The sequence below is a fragment of the Venturia canescens genome, chromosome 6 (assembly GCF_019457755.1).
Source record: "Venturia canescens isolate UGA chromosome 6, ASM1945775v1, whole genome shotgun sequence".
In the NCBI taxonomy this organism is placed as follows: Eukaryota; Metazoa; Arthropoda; class Insecta; order Hymenoptera; family Ichneumonidae; genus Venturia; species Venturia canescens.
This window is the reverse complement of record NC_057426.1, coordinates 3,797,833-3,820,526: the sequence shown is the minus strand read 5'-3', so window position 1 is coordinate 3,820,526 and position 22,694 is coordinate 3,797,833. Positions and strand designations below refer to the sequence as shown.

The 22,694-nt window shown below is 38.9% G+C and overlaps 6 protein-coding genes and 1 long non-coding RNA gene across 11 annotated transcripts; 4 read left to right on the top strand and 3 right to left on the bottom strand.

Annotated features, from left to right (window-relative positions):
* Positions 1 to 45: 45 nt before the first annotated feature.
* Positions 46 to 5,544, top strand: LOC122412012 (uncharacterized). The gene is made up of 10 exons (XM_043421220.1): positions 46 to 2,823; positions 2,915 to 3,120; positions 3,228 to 3,450; positions 3,536 to 3,685; positions 3,760 to 3,924; positions 4,006 to 4,182; positions 4,255 to 4,417; positions 4,494 to 4,828; positions 4,906 to 5,042; positions 5,151 to 5,544. The coding sequence occupies exons 1-10, from the start codon at positions 55 to 57 to the stop codon at positions 5,299 to 5,301; spliced, it is 4,476 nt and encodes a 1,491-aa protein (XP_043277155.1). The 5' UTR covers positions 46 to 54; the 3' UTR covers positions 5,302 to 5,544.
* LOC122412030 (uncharacterized) lies at positions 4,171 to 4,703 on the bottom strand. The gene is made up of 2 exons (XR_006261282.1): positions 4,566 to 4,703; positions 4,171 to 4,424 (listed from the first exon to the last, which is right to left on the bottom strand). It is a non-coding gene; the product is annotated as an uncharacterized lncRNA (long non-coding RNA).
* A 70-nt stretch (positions 5,545 to 5,614) lies between the features above and the next one.
* Positions 5,615 to 7,323, top strand: Taf11 (TATA-box binding protein associated factor 11). Of its 3 annotated transcripts, none has more exons than XM_043421245.1 (5): positions 5,615 to 5,700; positions 6,012 to 6,195; positions 6,350 to 6,627; positions 6,818 to 6,905; positions 7,006 to 7,323. In XM_043421245.1, exons 2-5 carry the CDS (start codon positions 6,040 to 6,042, stop codon positions 7,234 to 7,236), a joined length of 753 nt encoding a protein of 250 aa, XP_043277180.1. In that variant the 5' UTR covers positions 5,615 to 5,700; positions 6,012 to 6,039; the 3' UTR covers positions 7,237 to 7,323. The 3 variants fall into 3 exon arrangements, with proteins under 3 accessions (XP_043277180.1, XP_043277181.1, XP_043277179.1); XM_043421246.1 differs by having other exon boundaries at positions 5,625 to 5,700; positions 6,038 to 6,195; XM_043421244.1 differs by lacking the exon at positions 5,615 to 5,700 and having other exon boundaries at positions 5,747 to 6,195.
* Positions 7,324 to 7,527: 204 nt separating this feature from the next.
* Positions 7,528 to 8,430, top strand: LOC122412027 (uncharacterized). Its single transcript, XM_043421247.1, has 3 exons — positions 7,528 to 7,677; positions 7,765 to 8,044; positions 8,131 to 8,430. The coding sequence occupies exons 1-3, from the start codon at positions 7,543 to 7,545 to the stop codon at positions 8,337 to 8,339; spliced, it is 624 nt and encodes a 207-aa protein (XP_043277182.1). The 5' UTR covers positions 7,528 to 7,542; the 3' UTR covers positions 8,340 to 8,430.
* Positions 7,838 to 9,602, bottom strand: Blos4 (biogenesis of lysosome-related organelles complex 1 subunit 4). Of its 3 annotated transcripts, XR_006261281.1 has the most exons (5): positions 9,422 to 9,602; positions 9,211 to 9,282; positions 8,902 to 9,135; positions 8,557 to 8,822; positions 7,838 to 7,974 (listed from the first exon to the last, which is right to left on the bottom strand). XR_006261281.1 is itself a non-coding variant. In XM_043421250.1 (4 exons), exons 1-4 carry the CDS (start codon positions 9,479 to 9,481, stop codon positions 8,727 to 8,729), a joined length of 462 nt encoding a protein of 153 aa, XP_043277185.1. In that variant the 5' UTR covers positions 9,482 to 9,602; the 3' UTR covers positions 8,361 to 8,726. The 3 variants fall into 3 exon arrangements, 2 of the variants coding, with proteins under 2 accessions (XP_043277185.1, XP_043277186.1); XM_043421250.1 differs by lacking the exon at positions 7,838 to 7,974 and having other exon boundaries at positions 8,361 to 8,822; XM_043421251.1 differs by lacking the exon at positions 7,838 to 7,974 and having other exon boundaries at positions 8,361 to 8,822; positions 9,361 to 9,439.
* A 38-nt stretch (positions 9,603 to 9,640) lies between these two features.
* Positions 9,641 to 11,874, top strand: LOC122412023 (dnaJ homolog subfamily C member 17). Its single transcript, XM_043421241.1, has 8 exons — positions 9,641 to 9,875; positions 9,985 to 10,113; positions 10,212 to 10,379; positions 10,636 to 10,854; positions 11,060 to 11,140; positions 11,223 to 11,426; positions 11,516 to 11,638; positions 11,721 to 11,874. Exons 1-7 carry the CDS (start codon positions 9,807 to 9,809, stop codon positions 11,630 to 11,632), a joined length of 987 nt encoding a protein of 328 aa, XP_043277176.1. The 5' UTR covers positions 9,641 to 9,806; the 3' UTR covers positions 11,633 to 11,638; positions 11,721 to 11,874.
* Positions 11,629 to 14,099, bottom strand: SerRS (Seryl-tRNA synthetase). Its single transcript, XM_043421238.1, has 5 exons — positions 13,482 to 14,099; positions 13,113 to 13,397; positions 12,827 to 13,048; positions 12,415 to 12,671; positions 11,629 to 12,169 (listed from the first exon to the last, which is right to left on the bottom strand). Exons 1-5 carry the CDS (start codon positions 13,941 to 13,943, stop codon positions 11,914 to 11,916), a joined length of 1,482 nt encoding a protein of 493 aa, XP_043277173.1. The 5' UTR covers positions 13,944 to 14,099; the 3' UTR covers positions 11,629 to 11,913.
* Positions 14,100 to 22,694: the final 8,595 nt, after the last annotated feature.

The window sequence follows — 22,694 nt, the reverse complement described above, 5'->3', positions numbered from 1 at the left end:
CGTTGACAACAAAGTTGGCACGAGGCATGTGGCTGAGATGCAAGTAGTAGTGAAATGGAGGTACACGATCGATTGATGAATGTGCCGACGACGGATTTAACGATCCTGGAAATTTTCACTGAAGATCAAGAGAGAAAATCGTTCATAATTCGAGAAGTGCTGGAAGTATGTAACAAAAAAATATTGAACAATTGCACGGATCTCAAGGTTCTCGAAACATTTCGTAGGATACTTTGTTACGAGTATCAAAAGTTTATAAATTCAGGAATTCGTTGGTCTACTTTCGATGGGAACAAGAACAAAATACATCTGGAAACATTTTCTCTTTGGGATGTTGAGTGTTCCACCGATACTCAAGAATTCGCTCTTCTGTATGATGTTGCTGTGTTGCAACTAGCATTCAATAGCAAAAAAGAGGCTCTCATTGATTTGTTTAAAGATCGTTATGATTCACAAAAAGAACGATTAGCCATAGAGCATGAATCTCTGCATCTTTGCCTCAGAGTATTAGAATGCGTCACTGATGCTTATAGCTTACACTCTCATCTCCACAAGGAACATGACCAAAATGAAGAGTTTGAGCAACTGCCAGAGTGTATCGTGAATGTTTTAGAGTTATGGATGAAACAGGAGACACGCTCCAAGTGGCAAATACTGCTAACACTTTTGCCTAAACTGATTTTGATATTTGGAGTTTCAAAAGTTGTCACTCCGCTGTGGAACAAAGTACTTGATCAACAATATGATCTAGACAAAATTTTAGATTTGCTATGTGTAATGGCAGACCTATGCTTCCCAACCAACGAAGAACAAGTGCAACGGATCCATTACGAGTATTCTATTTCAACAGAATTCTGGTTGGTGCTACTCCGGAGTCTTGATTCCACTATTTATCAAGAGCGCAAAAAAGGTTTTTATCTGATGAAACGTGTCCTTGATTTTATTGAGTCAAATGAGTCACAAATAAGAAACCATTTTGACACATCAAAAACTGAAATGGTACCGTTCATCCACACAGCTGCTCAGAGCAAAGAGACCGTTGCTATATCAATGAAAAAATATTTTTTTCTAATCCTCGAATCATCAGAGGAGAAACAGAAACATCTTGTGTTACCAGCTTTGACTTACCTTCCGGATCTCGTCAAAGGTTATTCCATGCAGAAATCTCAATGCTATCATTTTCACAGAAAATGGCTCCAGTGTGTTTTCAAAAGGATCCTCCAGCATGACAACATTGCAATTAAAAAGCTTGGATTGCAAGAAATCCTTATGGCTGATCTTGACATTTATGACGACAGCTTGCTGGAGTTTTTGGCAAATTTCCTAAACAACATTCTTCTATACGATTTTGATTACATTGAGGAGAAACATCCAAAAATCGTATTTCAGTTGGTTGTATTTTTCATCAAATCTGAAAGAGCTCAAGCACTTTTAATCAATTCTTTTGTTCGAGCTATTTCCAAAATATCCTGGTGCCCTATTGCTATTCGATGGATCCTGGAAGCACTTGTTAAGACAGTTCTAATAGAAGACATAGTGTACAATGTGTGGACATCAGCAGAATTGGCATGCTGGAATAACCTCATGAATTGCAACTTCGGAAGTTTGCATTATGCACTGGATAACAGCATTCACGAAAATCTTTGGATGGTAGTTTGTGGATACATACCAACTAATTCTTATTGGCCGGATGTGGAGCTCATTACACATACTCTTAATTCATATATAAAACTCCCAGAGACTTATGGGCCTACTCACGAGTACATATCAAAAATAATCAGAGCTTCAGATGCGCAGTTGTACGTCTCCAATCAGTGTGAAACACTGTGGTCAGGACAGAGTACCAAATCATTTGCAACTACAATAGTTGTTTTTGCCACTTCGGATCTAATATTGTCTCACAACAATTGCTCTGCTAAAAGGAGTCTCCACAAATTGTTTGAAACACTGAACAATGTGTATCGCAGATTATACATAGATAAAGCTACAACTCTGAAAGTTTTGGAACTTTTATCGTATATAATGATTTTAGCTGGAGAAGAGTATGACGTCTGTATGTTAAAAATCAACCCATTTTTGCTTCAATACCATCAAGCTATTGTATGCATAGTAGAAAGTTGCATCGAGAAAGCGCAAATTCCAGAAGCAGAGCACACACTGGCATGCAAAGCTTTGATATTACACGACTATTGCCAGCCGCGAAGTGGCCATTTGAAAAGCTTCTTCAACCGATGTATTAATTTCATTCTGAATCCTAACAAATTGAGTAAATACCACTGGATGTATGCCTTGAAGGCGGTAAACAGGTACAATACATGGCATTCTTATATTAAATACCCTAAGTTTGCCTCGAAAGTAAGCCCAACCAAGATTCAATCATTGTTCAAGTATTTTGAAGAAGAAATATTACACGTTCGTCGAGAAGACGAGGCGAAAACCAACGACGAATTTGATAAAAAAATCGTTTATGATGGTTGTAAAAACATGGCTAGATTTATCTCCAGCTATATCCAACATGCAAATTTCGATGACCTAGTCGACAGTGGATTTTGGCTCCAAAACCTCCAGCTTCTTGTTGAAATAGGACCCGAAAAAACTATCATTGACGTTGCACAAATGATTTGTCACCCACTGGTCGCCCATTACCAACAATTGAAGACCGAAGATCTTAGCTATATAATTTCAATCACTCGGCTATCGTGCCGGCTGGTTTTTCAAGTGAAAAAATCAAAAGTATTCTTTGATATAATAAAACAACTCACGCAACTCATAGTTGATTCAAATTTTTTAAATTTGAATGAAGCAAAAGAAATAGCAATCAAGGTAAGTTGACTCCAAAACGTCAGTTTTTAAATCATTTTAATTTGATCAGATATTCCAGTGATTAACAAAACATATTCCTGTCATTTTTTAGTGGGTCGATCAGCTGATGGAAGAAGGACGCAAAGTGCCAAATCTCCGGCACACATTCATTACTGAAGTGATAGAATTAGATAGAGACGATGCACTCCTTTTTCTACAACCTCTTATAGTCTGCCTTTTTCACGGAGAAGTTCCACGGCATGATCAAAAAATAGCTGCAGCTGCAATGAACCATAATGATCCGCTACATAGCAACATGTAAGTATCTCATTTTGGAATCTGAAGCTCGAGTTCTCGGATATTCGTTTTTTTTTACAAACATAATAACTGGATGAATAGTGATTCTCTTTCTGTCTATTGATTAGCGGCAAGGATATAAGCATTCGATGTCGAGCAGTCATCGCTATGATGGAATTTTTGGGAGAACCAAAAGAATTGAATTCGACATTTCGCGAAAAGATGCTCCAGGAAATTTTACTGATTTTGAAGAATCATCGAAACAAAAGATACTTCGACAATTCTCACGTGCACAGACTGAAGCACAGAGCGATGCAAGCTCTACTGGTACTGGAACCTTATCTAAACGACGTAAGCTAAAATATTTTTCGTATTTCGATTTATATTTATCGTAATACTCAGATATTAAAAGTTTTCTCAACGAATTTTCACAAAGGAAGAAGTACGATATCTTTACGAGGAAATGTGCGAGTTATTGATCACTGAAAGTAATCAGCCGAGTGTACGATTGATGCAAGAGTGGCTGCTTGTAAGGATCTACGCAAATTCCTTGATGGATGAATCCATATGGGTACTTTTTGAATTCGTAAGTAATATATCAGCTGAAAATAAACCGAGAGTCCAAGATTGTTCAAACAAAAGTTTTTTTTTCGCTGGTAGGCGATTGAAAAGCGTCCAGGGAGTCTAGTTTCCGTATCCAGTATAGTTTATCACATTTCACGATTGCTTAAAGATGAGGCAAAAATCAAGTTCATTTCCCAAGCGATGTCGCATCTTTTGCCGAGTTGCATGAGTCAACAATTTAACGTCCGTCTCTATAGTCAGGTTTGTAACTAAAAAGATAAACTTTTAAAGGAGTATTTGTCTCTCTTTGCTATTTTTAATAGTTTTTTACATTTGTTTCAGGTGATCGTTGCAAAATTGTACGAAATGTTGCCAGAAGAGCACCGTTATCGATACAAAATCATCTTCAAAGCTGTACAAGAAAGTCTTCGCCACGGAAATTTGACTAAAAATTCCCCAAAAGTAATGGACGATTTTTATTTCACAGAGTTTCATCCGAACGAAGACTACAATTTAGAGGTATTTTTATTTATTCAAACCGTCTCGCAAGGCTCGACAACATTTGTTACTCAAGTTTGGACAAATTTTTAGTTCATTTATGAGCATCTGCCACGCTTAACGGGCTTACCGCCGGACGAGTGGATCAAAGCCTCTATATGGCAGTTTGTCCATGGTCACAATTATCCAATCCCGCAGGAATGCTCTCCCAAATGGAAAAGAATTAAATTTCTCAAACGACCCCCGAAATCAGCCGGTAAATACTGCAACATCGATTTTTTAATTCAATAGATTGATAACGAAGACGTTTTTATAAAACTTATTGGTCGAAGGTGGCGATTCGTGGGAAGAAATTGATTCGACGAACGAGGGAGGTCTCAGTGATATTCAAAAGAAAATCATACCTTGGAAATCGATGACACCGTTTACCGACGAACTCTCGGAAGTCTCGAAAGCTGCACTCGCACGGAAAATTACACGGAACACCGATGCGGGTATCATCGTGGTTGCTTCTCTCATTGATCGAGCACCGAACCTCGGAGGACTCGCGAGAACCTGTGAAATCTTCGGAGCCAAAGAACTGGTTATTGGGAGCCTGAAATATGTCGAAGATCGAGAATTTCAGACGCTGAGCATGTCCGCTGAAAAGTGGATCACAATAACAGAGGTTTGTTGAACCAATTTCGAGTCACTGAAGTTCCTACGTATAATTCGACGACAAATATTATACTTGGAATTTCATAGGTCAAAGCTCATCTTTTGAAAAATTATTTACTCGAACAACGGCTGAACGGATGGAAATTAGTCGGTGCAGAACAGACCGCTAACAGTACAAATTTGAATGAAATGGAGTTTGATAAAAAAACAATACTCCTGCTAGGGTAAGTCGTGCCAGCCAATTTTCGCAAACGCTCGTCAGGTTTCTGAGCAACAGAACACAAAGTTTTGTGAAGACATTCCTATTCTCAAGTATGGTCGTTTTATTGAAGGAACGAAAAAGATGGCATTCCGGCAAACTTGATTCCACTTCTGGATACGTGTGTGGAAATTCCACAAAACGGAGTCGTGAGATCCTTGAACGTTCACGTTACAGGTGCAATCTGTATTTGGCAATATGCAAAACAGCACTTGTTCACATAGTTGTAAAGTAATTTCAGAGTACCTGAAAAAATGAAGGTTTATTGTTAGTATGTACATAGGTGATCCGTACTTTTTGTATAAATATATTTTCATACCTTAAATAATTAAGCTGCTACTGTATAATGCACAGACTTGCAGGAAAAATCTTCTTTTACTAAGAGTAGAATAAAAAAATATATTTGTTCTTAGTTTGAATATCGATCTATTTTTCAATATTGAAATAAAAGCTTATTTTTCATCCGTTGTGTCGTCTCTGTCAAAATTTATCTCCCTCCCTTTCTCCCCAACGATTAAAAGTGCGATACTAGCGCCACAGCGAGAAGTTCTTCGCAGACAAACTATTTGACGCGGACCAAAAGTTCATAGTGAGGTTATTTTATTTCAGAAATTATTTCAAAGGTATAAATATAAATAAACTAAACAAGAGCAACGAAATGGAATATCTGTTGATAATAATTCAAAACTGATTATCATTAAATATATATAAATGCTTAATTAATTAATCAATATATATAAATGCTATAAATACTTGTTTCTTCATTCATTATATACGTTTAAATATCAAATAACAACAATCATGGTGATCAACAATCTTGATTGTTTCGAAAAGTTCAAAGGATTCCTCGTTTTGTTTACTTTTCATTTAAACAAAAATTTGTAAACATAACAGTTTATAGAATTTCGTATTTTTTTCATTGTTGTTGAGTTAGAATTAGGTAGGAGTTGAACTTTTTAGTAATGGATGACCTGTTTGGAAAAGACGACTCTGGCAATGACAGTGATCAGATTGATATTGATGAGAAAGATGACCATTTTAATTCCTTTGAGAGCAAACCAGAGCCAAAAGATCCGAGCAATGAAGTGGGTATGGAAATTTCTTCCCAGGCTATAAAAGTAAGTTGTATTTATATTCATAAATTTGTTATCAAATTTAAAATTTACCAATAAACAAATTGATAAATGAAAAATAGTGATCAATCAAGTCTTTAGTTGGACTAGAAAACAAATTTCTGTTAAAAATTGTAAACAAAAAAATTAACCATTCTAGACGGAGCTTGATACCTCCAGTACAAAATCCAATTCGGATCATGAAAACACTGGCTCCGAAGTTGGCGATAAACCGCAAGAGTCAGGGAGCAATCTTGACCTAGTTAAACAGGAAGTGGGCACTAACGGCAGAGAGGAAATGGAACATTCCAACAGAGATCGGATTTTTGATAACGTCATAGTTTTACCACACTCTGGTCCAATGACTCTGAAAGACAGACGGGAAAGCAAAGAAAAATCCAAACGGGAATTGGAGGAAGAAGAAAGAGAGAAAATGCAGTAATAGAAAAAAACGTGCTTGACATTATTTTCCATCATTTTAAATTTGGATTTATTTATCCAAAATTCGCTACGTTTTTGATCATTCAAATCGTTTCCATATATTTTCTTTTATGTTTCAAGATCAATGTAGATTCTTGTTGAACGAAAATTTTTCAAATTCAATTGCATATCTTTTTTTTTTGTACAGAGTCCTGGTTTCGAATTTCACCGAAGATCAATTGGATAGATACGAAATGTATAGGAGAGCAGCTTTTCCAAAAGCAGCCATAAAAAGGGTAATTATTCCAGACGAGATAAAAAAACTGAAACATGAAAAAATTTAGCTGAATTTGGCTTCGAATAATAAATAACCCATTCAAACTCCATTGTTTACAGATAATGCAAACAACAACGGGATGTTCTGTGTCTCAAAACGTCGTAATTGCGATGTCAGGAATCGCAAAAGTTTTTGTTGGCGAAATAGTCGAAGAAGCTTTGGACGTTATGGAGGCGAATAATGAGTCGGGCCCTCTGCAGCCGAAACATTTGAGGGAAGCAGTTCGGAGACTCAGATTGCAAGGCCAAATGCCTAAAGGACGTGCCCACAAATCATTTTTCCGATTGTGATATTTTCGTAGGAACAAAATTTTATTTTTCGTCGTATCAATTCATTTACTCTCCAATTCATCCAATAAAGCGTTGAGACTTTTTTTTACAACTGCGTAGATACGATCAATATTAAGCGATGTTTTTTTTTTTTTTTCATATTTCATGCAATTTCGAAAATGTCAATTTTTGACGTCGAAACGTCAAACTCTGAATTACGGTTTATTTATTTTCTCGTGTACATAAGTGTAATATAAATAATTAACGAAAATAAAGTTTTTTATATCAAGATCGAGAGCAAAAAGGACGCGAAGAACGTAGAATGTTATGCAAATTTTTTTGGTCCTAGTAATCATTTATTATCTCGAATGGATATTTGCGACAAATGTTCGAAATGAAATAAACAAGATTGGAATTCTACTGGAGGCTCAACAGGACGAGTATCGACTTGATAAAATTGAGGTGAAAAATTATTAGTCCCTCGCAATGGAAAATTACTCATTTTCTAGTGGATACGAATATAAAATTTGTATTTTCTCTGCATTTCAGATCAACAATGCAACAAAAGGTCCGTTTTCAGTCGATTTTCGACCCGCCAATCGATTGCGACGACACACAGCTCACCGTAGACGACACAAGAAATTTTCTCCACGCTCCTGGAGAAACCTGGGACGGTACCGTCGACGTCGTGAGCGAAGAGAAAACTGGCTTGGTCCAAAATTTGGGAAAAGGTCGCTCGAAGATAGAGAATCACCGAATCTAGAACGAGAAATAATCAACTCGAACGAGTATAACGAAGAGAAGAAAGATGACGATAACAGCATAGATGGTTTCCAAATTTTTTGTATAAGCTCTCTGTGATCAATGGCTATCATTCTACTTTATTACAAGACATGAATTTTGTGACAATTAAAGATGAAAAAGAGATGGAGTGGGACCTTTGGGGACACTGGGCACCCTGCAGCGTAACTTGTGGCACTGGACGACGAGTTCGATGGCGTCATTGCGTGGGGGAAAATTGTGACATCGAGGGAATGAAACAAGCCCAAATAAAACCCTGTTACCGTAAGAAATGTACGGAAAGCATACTATCTTGGCTTGGGATTGAAAGTGGAACTAAATGAAAAGCTCTTTTTTTCTCGACGTGGTTTTTTTGACCATTTATTATTCATTTTTTTCGAATTTTCTAATAAAAATCCTGATGGAAATAAGAAAGCAGGCTTTTCGAATCTCAACAACTTTTTAGAATGAATTTAACATTTCAAACTTTTCTGCCGGTGTACCAAGCAATAAGATGAAAAAATTCAAAACGTTTTGGAAACGTTCTGATCTAAAAATTACCTTCGAAGACAGGAATCTCCTCAGCGTTACTCCCCAAAATTATTTTGTCCTACATTTCAGTATCTTTTCTGTACATAAATTCTAATCGATGATATTTTTTTGAAGATGACTATTAAGTCGTAATTGATTACACTTTTTATCAGTAATGAATTGTTTAAGTTATAAATATTTTAAGTGTTCGTAAAAAAGTCTTCGGTATGATAAATTGGAGGTGGCTCGAAATTCGTCAGTGGCCTTACAGTTGGAGATTCCGTGTTTTTACTTTTCTGAAAGTTCAGAAAAACAAAACATTTTCGATCAGAATTTCATTGAATTCTCTTTTGTGGATCCATTTGATGAACTTACGAAAAGATGTGAAATTGGATTCAGCATTCCGAGAATACGATCCGAAACTCCAACTCCCCCGAGTTCAGCCTCGGCCGTTTCGACCGCCGTTTCAAGAGCTGTCAAATCCACGTTCGCTCTCGCAACTATGTGCTCAAGGGCGTCTATACGTTTGCACAAACTCGACAATTCTGGACGAACTGATTGCAAACGAGGTCGATGTTCGCTAGTACATTCTGCTCCGACAGTCTGAACCTTATTTCGAAAAATTTTCACAATTTTTTCGCACTCTAATTTAGTTCAATCTGGAATTATTAAATAATTACTTACCATACCAATGATTGACTCAAACTCCTCTAAACGAGCCATCATATCTTCTATGGTTTCGTGAACATTTTTCATCTGTAAAAAATAAGAAACACTCGATCAAAACTTAAAATCGAATGAATTTATTGCAGTTGTAATAAACATGTCACGCACAATTTGTAGTTTGAGGAACGATGAAGTAGCGATAAAAAAGATTAGGTTATCAAAATCTTACTTGATCCGTTATATCTGTTTTTACATATGATCCATAATCTTTAGCGAGTTCCTCGATCATTTTAACGATAAGTGCTCACTATTTTTTATCACAAACCGATCAATTTTAGGAACGAATTTGTTTGAGTGGAGTCGCACGAAACGAAACGTCACATGCAATAAATACAGAACATATGATTGTAGGATACCATTGTTGTTGAACCATTCGAACGCTGGTAGGTGGAGCTTTTGCGCGGCGGCAGTTTCAACAGCTGATCGTTGCGTCAATCAACGAGTGCGAGGTTATGCGGCACTCAAACGTAAACATTTTTGTTTGAAAAATAAATAAAACGTTCTATTTTCAAATTTGGAATTTTTGTTAGTTGATTTATAATAACAAAACGAACATGGAAGATCTTATGCAAATTGATCTCTACGCATTAATCGGGACAGTCGCGGAAGCGTCGACAAAAGAGGTATGTATTGAAAACTCATCAAAATCGTGTTGTCGAAACGTTCGAATAACGTTTATCACAAAAATAGTTTCTTTTGTGTCTTGCAAATTTCCTTATTTTTGTCTATTAGATCAAAACTGCATACAGAAAAAAAGCCCTATCATGCCATCCGGACAAAAATCCAGATAACCCAAAGGCAGCTGAATTGTTTCATCAATTGTCAAGGGCTTTGGAAATATTAACGGACGATTCTGCCAGGGTGAGCGAACTTGAAATAATAAAAACGTATTCTCTCTCTAGTTATACAGAAAAAAATATTTCACTGTTGTTCCTTTTTTTAAATGGTTCTTCATTCAGGCAGCATATGACAAAGTTCTCAAAGCTCGCCACCAAGCAAAACTTAGAGCCACACAGTACGATACCAAGCGCAAAAAGTTGAAGGATGATTTGGAAGCACGCGAAGAAGCTTATAGGCAGTCCCAGAATCCTAATTTCAGTTCAAAAAGTGATGAGCAGAAACTCAAAGTAAGTCAATTCCTTAATCCTGTCAAGAAAAATGGAGTTTTAGAACTTCATTCTGTCAAAGAATCATGATTTTTTAATGAAACTTCAAGCACAAATTTCATGTCATTTAAGTCAATTGCAGTGGTAAATTCAAATACTGTCAGATTTAAATAGTACATTTTGAGTTAATTTTGAAAAACTGACGTACTTTAATTATTGTTTGTCTTATAATTGATGTAACACAATTCAAGTTTTTATCAGCCAATTTATTCTTTAGGCTGAAATTGAAAGGTTGCAAAAGGAGGGTTCGAAGCAAGTAGAGGAAGAAGTTGCCTTTGTTCGACAACAAATTTACGAACAGTTGTACGGCTCGAAAAATCGTGGAAATAAAAATTCTGCAGGTAATACTAGAATCAAAATCAAATGGAAGGCTGCGAAAGATGATCCAGCGAATGGTGGTTATGATTACGATACTCTGCACCGAATACTCTCAAAGGTATTTATAATCGCATTTCTAAAACCCTTCCTAGCGGATTGTACGACCAAGATTTCGGTCGAAACGACCGAAAACCACCGAAAACGATCGATTTCGGTCGTTTTTGTGGTCGTTTCGATCAAAATTCTGGTCATACAATCCGCTAGGGCTTTTTTTACAATTACAAAAATATTGCTTCTTTAATCATAATTCATGTTTTTGTCAGCACGGTGACATCGCTGTACTTGTGATTTCGACAACGAAAAAAGGCAGCGCCCTCGTTGAGTACAAAGATGCGGATGCAGCGGTAATTATTGTTTTGAATGAGCAGAAAGGCCCAATTATCAAAATAGAAATTCAAGAGTATTTTTATTTTTCTAATTTTTCAGGAAACGGCAGCCCAAATCGAATTAGGACTTTCGCACAATCCTCTGACCCTCCAAGGATTATGGGAATCCGAAAAAACGTCTACGAAATCAAAAATAAATTTTTCGAACGCACCTCGCGGTACAGGATTGTTCCCCTCGATGGAACCTACGCTGAATACACGGACCACCACTTTTCCAGGGTGCTCTTCAGCGCCGAACATTTTTGTGAGTCTCGAGTCTCAAAATTTGAACAAATTGCCGAGAGCATATTTTTGCACTAGAGTTTCTAAAATTAATAAAATATACTTTTTTAGGCAACCCAGAGTAGAGTATCCGATGCCGAATTCGAAAATGCCGTTCTGCAAAATATGAGACGAGCCGAAGAACGAAAAAGATTGATTGAAAAACTCGAGGCCGAAGAAACCAGTTGACGAATCGTTAGTTTTTATTTGCACAATATTTTTACTTAATAATCATACTTTCGGTGTATTTTTGATGCTATAATATAAAATGTTGCAGGAAAAAATGTTCCATCAGCGATCGAGTTTTGCTCTGGGTTAAGTCAAAGATAAATTCGTATAGTCTTTTTTTTTTTTTAATAACAAAGCGCTTTATTTGTAGTCCCTTGACTAAAAATGCTTATTCAAATGCAATGAAAAAGAAGCTCCAGTAAGTTGATATTTTTCCATTTTCCATTCACGGATATAAGCCTTTATTTAGCCATATTTTCCTTTTGCTTTTTCTGCTTCTTTGTCTCAGCCTCTTCGATTGGCGCAGGTTTGACGAAAGGAATTTCTTCCTGATATTTCGTTGGCATGAATGACGAAATTGCTTTTGGAACTTTGATTCCCGTTTCTGTTTGATGAACTTCGAGAATTGCGCAAATGACGCGAGTCACAGCGCACATCGTTGCGTTCAACATGTGCACGTAATCCACAGCTGCGTTCATCTTCTTCGTTTGTCCATATCTGCAAATGATTCACAGTTTATGAATCGAGCGTAAGAATAATTATTCACAATTCTTATTGAGATTCAGTTTTTTGGATTCTTGCATTTTCTATTTCAATCGTTTGGATTCCGAAATTCGATTAAAATTGTAATAATCCGTAGTAATGGATTGAAACTTTGAATTCAAGCGATCAAATTCGACGTTTTATTTTTTATAAATCAACTACTTATATTCGATCCTTGAATTATTTCGTTCATTGTTTACCTGACCAACAATCGTCGAGCTTGATAATCAAGACAATTGCTACACGAGACCAATTCGCGAAAAGCTCCCGAGCCTGGGAACCACGCTTCCAAATCGAGTTTTTTCGATGCAGCATGATTCAGTGCACCTGAAACGATATTTACGATGCGATAAGGAATATCAAGGTCTTGGTAAAACTCCTCCGCATTCGTAATCATTTCTTCCATCATTTCCCAAGATTTGTTGTCGTGGGGCGATGTCAGACAAAATTGTTCCACCTGCGTCAACAAATCGTTTTCGTTTTGAAACATATTCGCAAAAAGGATCGTTATACCAACTTAAATCTCTCTTTATTTGATTGCACTCCATTTTTATGCTTCGTTCTTCTATCACAAAAGAATTCGTTTTTACTGAAAACTATAATCTTTCATACCTTTTCGAATTGATGAACCCTAAAAATTCCTCTTGTATCACGTCCATGAGATCCAACCTCTTGTCTAAAACATGTCGAAAGTCCAGCATACTTTATGGGCAGACTAGCTTCGGGAATCCATTCATTCCTATGGAAAGCAGCGATAGGTTGCTCTGAAGTTGCAATCAGATATTTTTCCTCCGCATCTTTTTCATCTCCTTTTTCACTTGCTTTGCCAGTAACCTGATGAAGTTTCAAAAAAATTATATTTCATAAAAAAAGAACAAAAAAATATTTTTGTTCTCACTTTGTATAATTCCTCATCGAACTGTGCCAATTGGGCAACTTCTTGCATCGCATCCTTGCGCATGAAGAATGGAGTGTACAGAGGCTTGTAATCCTTGTCAAAAAGTTTTCTTAACGCGTATTGGATTAGAGCATGCTCCAAAAATACAGCAGGTCCGGTCAGGAAATATCCTCTTCCACCAGCAACGGCTGTTCCTCTTTCGCCGTCCATTCCATCGATCATGTGAATTAGATCAACATGGGAGTATTTTTTACGTTGTTCACAGTCACCAAATGTTCTTTCAACCTGGAATGAGTATTGAAAGAGAAGGAGAATAAGAAAACATCGTCCTTTTAGCAAAATTCATTTCGATTTCAATCAATAAATTACCTTATTTTCTTCCTCATCATTACTGACAGGCACTGAAGCATCCAGATGATTTCCTACTTCGCGAAGAGCCAAATCCCTCGATGACACTGTTTTTGAAAGTTCTCCATCATTTGCAACAATTGCTTCATCGATTAGAGCTCGAATTTTCTTTATTTGCACGACAGTCAAAGGTTTTAGGTTATCGACAGTGAGCGCATCAAGATTTTCGGAGATGTCCTTAGGAATGGTATCGTCGTCGCCCAAAGCTTCTTTCTTCTTCATCCTTTCCCCAATTTCTTTGCTACAGACATTTTTCAACTTATTTAAATTGTCGGCACGGTGTCGCAGCTGTCTCCAAAACTTGTCTTTCTCGATAACCGCCTCCACCAAGCCAACATCTTTAAAACGTTTCCGTTGGTTTTCACGCACTTTTTCCGGGTTGTTACCCTTATCTTCGCGGAAAAGATCGATGTCTAAAACCATTGTGGATTCCCCGAAAGTTTTTTCTTTGAATGACGCAAGTTTTCACGTTTATTAACACGTGGAATTGACTTGTCCACTGTTGAGTTTTTTTTTTTAAGAGAAACACACCACAATGTTGCCGCAGCGAACGTCACGCTCGCTCTGACCCTCTTCACCCTCTTTTCCCCTTTCGGCTTACACCTTACACCCGCCACCCGCCCCACCCGCCACTGCAGCGATTACAGCTCGCGCACTCCTGCCTCCAGTAGTCAGAATCCTGAACTACCGCTTCGTCACTACAAATCGCGTGTAACGTATAATTTGTCGCATTCTGTCGCAGAGTACTTGCCACCCGAACGAAATTCCTTCTTTTTTTTAATATGCTCGAACTGCTTACTCGGAGGATTTCGTGCTGCACAAAACTTGATGTCATTTTTTCAAGGACAAGCGGTGACAGACTCACTGCACAGTGCTTTTCAATTAGTCCCCTTCAATGCCATTTCGGAGGAATGATGCAAAATTTCCTACACTTTTCGTGAGTTCAAAAGAATATTTTCCATTAAAAAAAAATGATTTACTTGCACGTAATCTTGAAGTAAAATGTACTTTTACGTTATCTGACTTAAATTAAAAAATGCTCAAAACTAATGACTCGGTTACGTTCGAAATGACGAATATTCTATTGAAAAAACCGTTAACGAAATCGCAAATACAAAAGTTTCATTCGTACCGAAAGACCGCTGCGGAGTCTGGCGCCTGGAAAATACGTTTATTATACATTTGTTATTGCGAGTAATCAAAGCCGCGAAGTGTGATCCAAAATCTCTTTCTCTCTCTGCTCGCGTTCGAATAATGTTAGGCCATTAGTGCGACGATCGTTCTCTTGATTGTCTAGCCCTCGGCTGTGTTCTAACGATAAGCGCCTTCTGAGAACGTCGTCGAGCGATACATTCTCTCATATAGCAGCACAGGCTCTCGAGAGCTGCAGTTCCAAAACCCGCATTATTCTTGACTCTTCCGATCTGTGTCGCGATAAATGCCCCACCTGATGACTTTGTTCCACCCACGCTATCATTTTCTCATTTGTTTGAAATGAAAAATAAAGAAAAACCGATTTAAACACGAAGCATTTTCACGTGGATACAGCTCGTCCCAACGAGCTTCGCGTGAAAATATTCTTTCGCGTTAAATTTACGAAACAACAAATCTCTTTCAACAATTTATGTACGAAAACCATTGACGTCAAGGTCACACAATAATCTCGTTTTCAAACTTTTCTCCCAACGAACATGAATCAACGAAATTTTACGTTTACATGAAAATAAATCGAAGAGCTCCAGCTTCGACTCCTCCTTTTCGTGCTTCTTCGCTACTTTTGTTTCGTTCCGACTGAACCATTCGCTCGAGCCATAAGTGCCTCGAAAAGACTCTCGGGAATTAAAGTGTCCTGCTGCTCCCGGCGAGAACAAAGTCCGGGCTTCGCCAACCTAATTTTCTCGTCAACCCCATACATCTATGTATAATAAATATACGCGTATATATTTCATAAATACTAAAGTGCGCGTATACGACACGAGTCCCGAGACAACGAGTTCCCTTTCATCCTTAACAGTGAATTATTAAAAAGACACTGGTTTGTCGTATTCCGCGAAAAGTTTAAGCTGTCACCCCGATCCCTTTCCATTCTCGAGAGCTCTTCATTAAGGGGGTAAACCAGTGTGGCGGCCTGAGAAGCTCGATTCTCGGGGATTCCTTTTCACGCGTATTATCATCATTACCAAGGTTCCTAACGACCTCGGTACGCGAATTGATATTGAAAAAAATCTCCAAAATTTACAAACTCTTGAGTTTCCAATTTTTTTCGCTCTTTCACAAAAAATTCTTGTCCAGAATTGTTCGGTGATTGAAATTTTTTTTTTCAATTCAAATTTGAAGCAAAAAATCGATTTTTTCTCCACGTCACGTATCCCTTCGCCCAATCGAGCAAAATTTATTTCTATACGCGAATAACATACCGAAATCAGGTAAATACACTTTTTGAAAAATTTTCTACATTTTTAGAGGTTTTTCGATATTTGCTCGACGTTTTCATGACCCGAGGTTAAGTCAACCGTGGACATCGATGTGGCGCGTCGAATTGCACAAAAACCATGCACGACACAGATCGAGCAAATATTTGAGTACTCGAAAATGCGATTTTTTCGAATTTTTAAAAGTTTTTTGCAATCTGCTCAATATTTTAGAAGTGGAAGAGCTGAAATAACCTTGAATTCGAATTGGGCGCATCAAATTACACAAAAATTGTGCACGATAGGTCAGAAAAAACTTGGGAATACTGAAAAATGCAGTTTCTCGACATTTTCTGTGGTTTTTTGAAATTTACTCAAAGTTGGTGGGCGTAGGCGTTGAACTGGGTCGAAATTGGGATTCAGCTTGTCGATGTCCATAGAAATTGATGGGTCCGGTCAAAAGTACCGACCCCTTTTTCGTGTGCTGGTCCAATCAGCTGTCAAGTAATGAAAAATATTCATTTTTCACGTCGAAAAAGAGAGAAAAATATTCGCATTTCGGGCGTATTCAGAAGTGTTAAATTCGTTCCCTCATCCTCGAGTATTCTCCGGGACAAGGTCGAAATCAGTAGTTGCGACGCGCTTAAATTTTCTTTCGTATTTTCTCGACTCAAAGTGGCGTTTTCAATGAAATTTTCATTCTTGATTTTGAATTGGCAATTCCGTTCGCATTATTTCGAAAAAAAACGAGAAAAATGTGTGTTCCCAAACTACTTCGCCCTCGCAGCGATCCTCGCGAATTTTATTTTCACCTGAAAGTTCTACGCGAGGCGAGTGTTCGGAGAAGGAAAATGTGGGAGAGTCTTTGCGCATTTGGGGGATTTTGGCCCTTGCAGAATTGAAGGATCCAAAGCCGCAGGATGAGTTTTGATATTTCTCGCGATGACGTTCGTCTCCGACGTGCTTGCTGGGTACGCGTGGACAAAAGTCGAAACACGAGGCAGCCCAGGCATCAATAGAAACGATATCGACGCGGAGTGACCTCTTCGTTTATACATTTTCCACCACGACGCAGGAAAACTCGGTTTTGAAAACCTCCAGCCTCGTGCTCGTCCTAGCGAAGCGCCTCGAGTCACGACAAAGCCCTTTCGGTATTCATCTTCAAACGTCAATAATTTCATCGATGCTGAGAATTAGTGGAAAATGGAATATCTACGCTTCTACTGAGCAAGGACTTTGTCGATAAAAACTTATCGATAATTGTTCGTGCGAGAGGAAAAAGTTGCGAGAAAAGCAATATTCGGGGACTTTTATTCCGGCTTCTTTTCCATTCTCATTCTCCTTTCGATTCACGAATGTAACAATCTCCATATTCCTTTCCCCGCATCTTTATTCATTCGATTTTTCCATGATAGCTTTCCTCCCCTGCTGCTTCTGCGTATCTTTGTAGCTTCGCCGAATAAATATTGTGTGCTGTGTGTATGCATACGTTCGAAGAGAGGCGAGAAGATTGATGGAAAATGGCTTCGAAATTTAGCATGAAAGTGAGCGCTCGGTCCGCATCGCTCGTGAATGTCAGGAAAGCACAAGAAAAACTCGCTTTTCTTCACTTCCTTACTTCCTTCTTTATTTTTTTCCGATGGTAAAAAAATGCGAGTAACGGACATTTCCTCAGTTTGATATTCACACGTGTGTAAAAATTTGTCTATTTTCTGCACTCGGAGGCTGGCAGAAAAATATTCCTCGTCGAACAAAATCCCACCGGGGTGGACCAAAATTTGGTAAATTCTGAGGTTCTTCGTCACAAAATTGATTGCGAAGTTTCGACAAAAATGTCCTCGAACCCGCAATATTTTCGACCAGCCGAAGGAACTCGGTTCGATGATTTTTATTTCCTCACTGCAGGCTCATCGCAAAAATGAGAATTCCAAGGAACCGCGATGCTGCGAAGTACCTGGAAAAGGAAAATCAAAAGAAAAATAGCGAAGGGTGAGAGATGAAAATTTTATGATCTGTTTGCCGAGGCATAAAGCCCGGTGATCAATTTCATTTCCGAGGTATAGCTTGCCGAGTGGAAACGAGCTTGATGTGGTCAGACGCAACTGAGACTCTCACATCTCGTTTCGTCGGTTCTATAAATTTGCTCAAATGGGGAAAGAAACGTGTGTGGGAGCATCAGATTTTGGAAACGTGCGTTTCTTTGTTAATGTTTCTAACAACCTCGGGGTGGTTCCCGAAATAAAATTTGTCAACAAAAAGCGAAAATTATCTGGCAAACTTTGAGACGCTCCCTTAAATTCTGTTGCGTCAGAAACATTTTATCAAATTTTCCAATTAATCGAGCGCTTTTCTGCAGCCGGAAAGATCGTAACTCGAAAAAGCTTCTAACCGACACAAGTTTTTATCCACTTTTTGTTCCCTCTCTGCTGATGATTTACAGCGAATCTCGCGACTTCTGGAGCAGCCTTATACACGTACAAACGTCTTTATCCATGTTGCGAGAACGAAATGAAGCGAAGACTCGTTGCTCCGAAGCGCCAGACAAGACTTAACGATCCAAGTCTTCAGGGCGCCAAGTTCGCGTCTCCTTTACCCTCATCCCTTCTACAAAATAGCGAAACAGCCACAGAGGAAAGGGAGGACGGTCGTGAACGACTGAAAAATCGACAGTTAAGGCGCTTGATTATTCGAATTTGACGTTTCGATGTTCTTGCACGGTAGACGCGTGGCTTAAGGAAGTTGAGGCTGTACAGTCTTTTTTTTATCCAAAAGTTATGACCTGTACCTTTCAAAAGTTAGGCCAGTTTACAGTTTGGCGATGTTGCATACACTTTAAAGAAAAGTTGGGGAATAAAAGACGAAAAACTGGTGAAAGCTCAGTCGAAAACACGAACAGTGACGATCCTAGCCTCAAAATACTGCACGGGAAACAGATTATTATTAATATAATCTCAGCAAATCTCCTAATAAATCTGAAAAAAATTGACATTATTCGGCAAGCCTCGTTCATGTTGCCCAAAAAATTTCATATTTTTAGCATCATTTTTAACGGAGATATCACTGAATGTGTCTTGACTTCGACAAGATTACATGTTATTTGGCTCAAATTGTTATTGATTTTTCTCAGCAACGACGCTCCTAAACTGTTTGAAAATTTAACTGATTTTTTTTACACTTCACTTTATAAGATGCACTCGGTTTAAAAGCGATGACATCATTTTCGTTCCAATGCCTCAACTTCCTTAAAGTTGCATCATTCCCCATTTCTACGTTTTCGAAAGAAAAACCTGAAAAATAATCAAATCAAGATTCATCCTCGTCGCAAATATATTCGAATTGAAATTTCGCAATTTTTTTCAACTCGGCAATTTTTTCGACCATTTTATCGTAAGAAATCTCGAAAGTTTATTTGCCAATCGGAAAATGAATTCCGCACCGATATAAACGATTTATTTTCTCCATCTTTTTCGCCCTCGACTCAAAGCAGCATTCGAGACCTTTTTTGGGATGGATTTATCAAAGGTAGGAGAAAGTGAAGTGGGCAGTAGATGAAAAGGGCAATAAAAGGCATTGGAATAAAGTTAGTCGGTGTATTGACGTTGTATCAATATTCTGCAAAGACGTATGAAGCTTTGTTGTCGTATATACATACATATAAACGAGCTGAGATGAATCATCAGGGACGTTATTGATTCCGCTGCCTTTAACATGCAATACGTGACTGGAGGGCTTGCTGAAAGCAATTTACTCCATTTTTGTCCTATTCGTATGAAAGAAGCGTGTTGTTGCACTTTACTCTCCAATCCCGAAGACGCATAACCGATATTTATCCGGATAATGTGACTCGATTTGCTTGAAATATTTATCTTTCGAGCTGTTCGAGAACGGGGGACGAGATTTCGCATAAACTATGACGCTGAAGTTTGCAACGTTGGAGTCCAACGAAACGATGTAAAAAAGCTTCGAATAATTCGAGTAATTCTCCAATTTCGTTCCCTGCCGAATTAGCAATTCTTAGTTGTTGAAGCTGCACCGATACTTCGTGAAATAAAAAATTGGTGAATTACAAGAGTGTTGTTTCGCTTCATTCCGTTGGACTGGAAGGTTGCGGACTTGAGCGTCGTCAAAACTCCGTTTTCGTAATTATTTTATTTTCTTGAGTATTTTTATGTTTCGTCGAAAACTATTTTTCCATGGTTTTTAAAAATATTGTGAAATTTTTGAGTGGCGGAAAAATGAAACCGCTTTTCTCCTCTTTTTTTTAACCAGCGGAGCCAAAAGCTGCTGTGAGTCGAACGTTTTATGTCTGCATGAAACAGCTGACAAGAAATAATTTCATAAGGTGATAAATCGATTGATTCGTTCCCCTCGATTTTTCACGCGCCGCGCGGCAAGCCGGAGGATAGAAATGATTGGCCGTGACCGCGTAGGCGGTTGGTTAAATGAATTTTCAATAGCGGAAGTTGCCAGTAACGCTCGGCGTGGAGGAAGCCCGTGGCCAGCGAATAGTGCATCGCAATATTCTCGCGTTCGCGCTCGCTCCGCGATGCATCAGTTTCGTCCAAATGCGCGTTCGCGATTTTTGGGGGAATAACGAAAGAATTGAAAAAAATGCTTCTGTTTTTCCGCAAAAGTCACGCTTCGAATGCGTTTCGACGCGGCCTCGTTCGACGAGGAAAATTTCGGCTCCCTTCCGACGAATCGTCGTCGCGACCAGCTGGTCGACCGAAGCAAAATCGCCGCGAATCAGCGAAACGTAATAATCCGCCTGCCACCAAAAAAAGGTCCCAGGCACCTTTCGCGTCTTGCCCCTTAACGGTATCAATCCCCACGGCGAGAACGGGAGCACGCGGGGTCGGAGAACCGGGTGTGCATGGCCGATAACCTCTGCAGTCGAGAGAAACTTTGTGCAACCTTTCTATTCCGTGTGGCCGTGCACAAAGTCCCCGTTTCCGGTGGTCACGCCGCATAGTTTTGCGTCGAGAATGGAGCGGAGTTGAGGACCCGTTGAGTGTTGAGACGCGCGGGGTAACGCGGGTCAGGAAAGTACTGATTATTCGGGGCGTACGAAGTGGAGCAAAAACTGATCGTTGCAGAAGGATCCTCGCGGAATTTCCAAACTCCGAAGCTTCGTGCCCAATTTTTCGCTCCGGCCTGCAGGAAGCTCAGCTTTCAGCCTCGGAATTTCTCACCCTTTTTTCTTCGCCAGTCTCCGCGTAGACGATACGCGAACAATCGAGTGCGAACAAAATTCTCTTTGCGTTACATAGCTCGAGGTACTTCCTCGTACATGCTCGTCCCAGATAGCCTCATTGTGCATGTACGTAAATATGTGTTTCGAGTCGACATTATGTTCCCGACGAGCATCCTCGCACCGAGAGTTTATCTAGTTTCTCCAGCAGCCGCGTTCGCCTCGATAATAGTCTTTTAAACAGGCAAAAAGCATTATCGCAAATTCTACAAACGGCTAATTATTGAGCGCGCTTTTGTGTTACCGAACCTCCGAGCAAGCCTCCCCCCAGCGTTTGTTCTTTTCGCTCTCTTTTTATCGCAGTGCGCAACGTTATCCCGTCGCGTTCGCTCGGGAAGGGCTCTGCTGCACCTTTTTGTCGCCCGTCGCACCGCGTTTCTCGTCATTTCTCTACCCTCTGCCATATTATTGCAGTCGTTTCTGGGTAATTTGCATCCCGACGACTTCATAAAACGCCCCGATCCTCGGCGAAAAAACTCACTCTTATTCTCCCCTCATTTTTCACTCCGAATTCTCTCTCTCTCTCTTGAAATAACAGAAATTACAGAAGTTCCGAGTCATCCTCGTCGGAGTTTCAACACCACTTTGTATCTCCGTTACTTTCCAATTACGAAAGTCAGCCTCTCGATCGATGATCCTCTAAAAATTGTCATCGGAGCCAGCGCGAGAGTCATTCATGTCAGTCTGAACAGTGTTTTTCAACACTCTTCACACTCTCGTCGCTTCTTTTTCGTTGGACGGTTGACAACACAGAATCCTTGATTGAATAACATGGTAAATCATGCCACTCATATTGTTGCACGAAAATTTCATCTGAAGTTCAAGAGACGAGCAAGTATAGGGGGGACAGAGTTACGTGATAATGGAAAAATAATAGTAAGCGAGCCTTCGTATTTCCATAATTTTTCACGAAAAGTTAGTAAAATGGAGATAAAGTTTCATGCGCGGGGACAAAAAGGTTTTTTCATACTTTTAGCAATGATGACGTTTTTTCAAAGATTATCTTTCGGCATATTTGGATAAGGACACTGGGGCTGGAAATTTGGCTGAGAAATGGAATCAAACGAAACATGGAAATTGACATTCGTTAGAGCTTCCTTCAATTGAGTGGCGACGACGAGGAATTCATTGTCGCCACAATCAAAATATTTGAAATTCATTTAAATTTTCATAGATTATCGGACGACAAAAATATCGTGTCTCATCGAAACATCAATTTTTGGTAGTTTCTTTGTCTGAGTTCTGATGAAAAAATAGAATTGATAAAAGTTTATTGGCTTTGTTAATTTGCATTTGTACAGAAAACGAGATAAAACCGGTGGCTTTTGGCAATCGAACTGACGTTCTATGAGCAGTTTTATGGCTTGGAATTCGGTGGATTCATCAAGTCTCACAATCAGAGGAAATGAAAGATTTCAAAGGAGGAATAATTAAAGAAACAATTGCAGAAATGGAACGCTCGAGTTTCGGTGCAGTTTCTATCTCGAGAGGGAAAAATGGAAAAAATTCTTG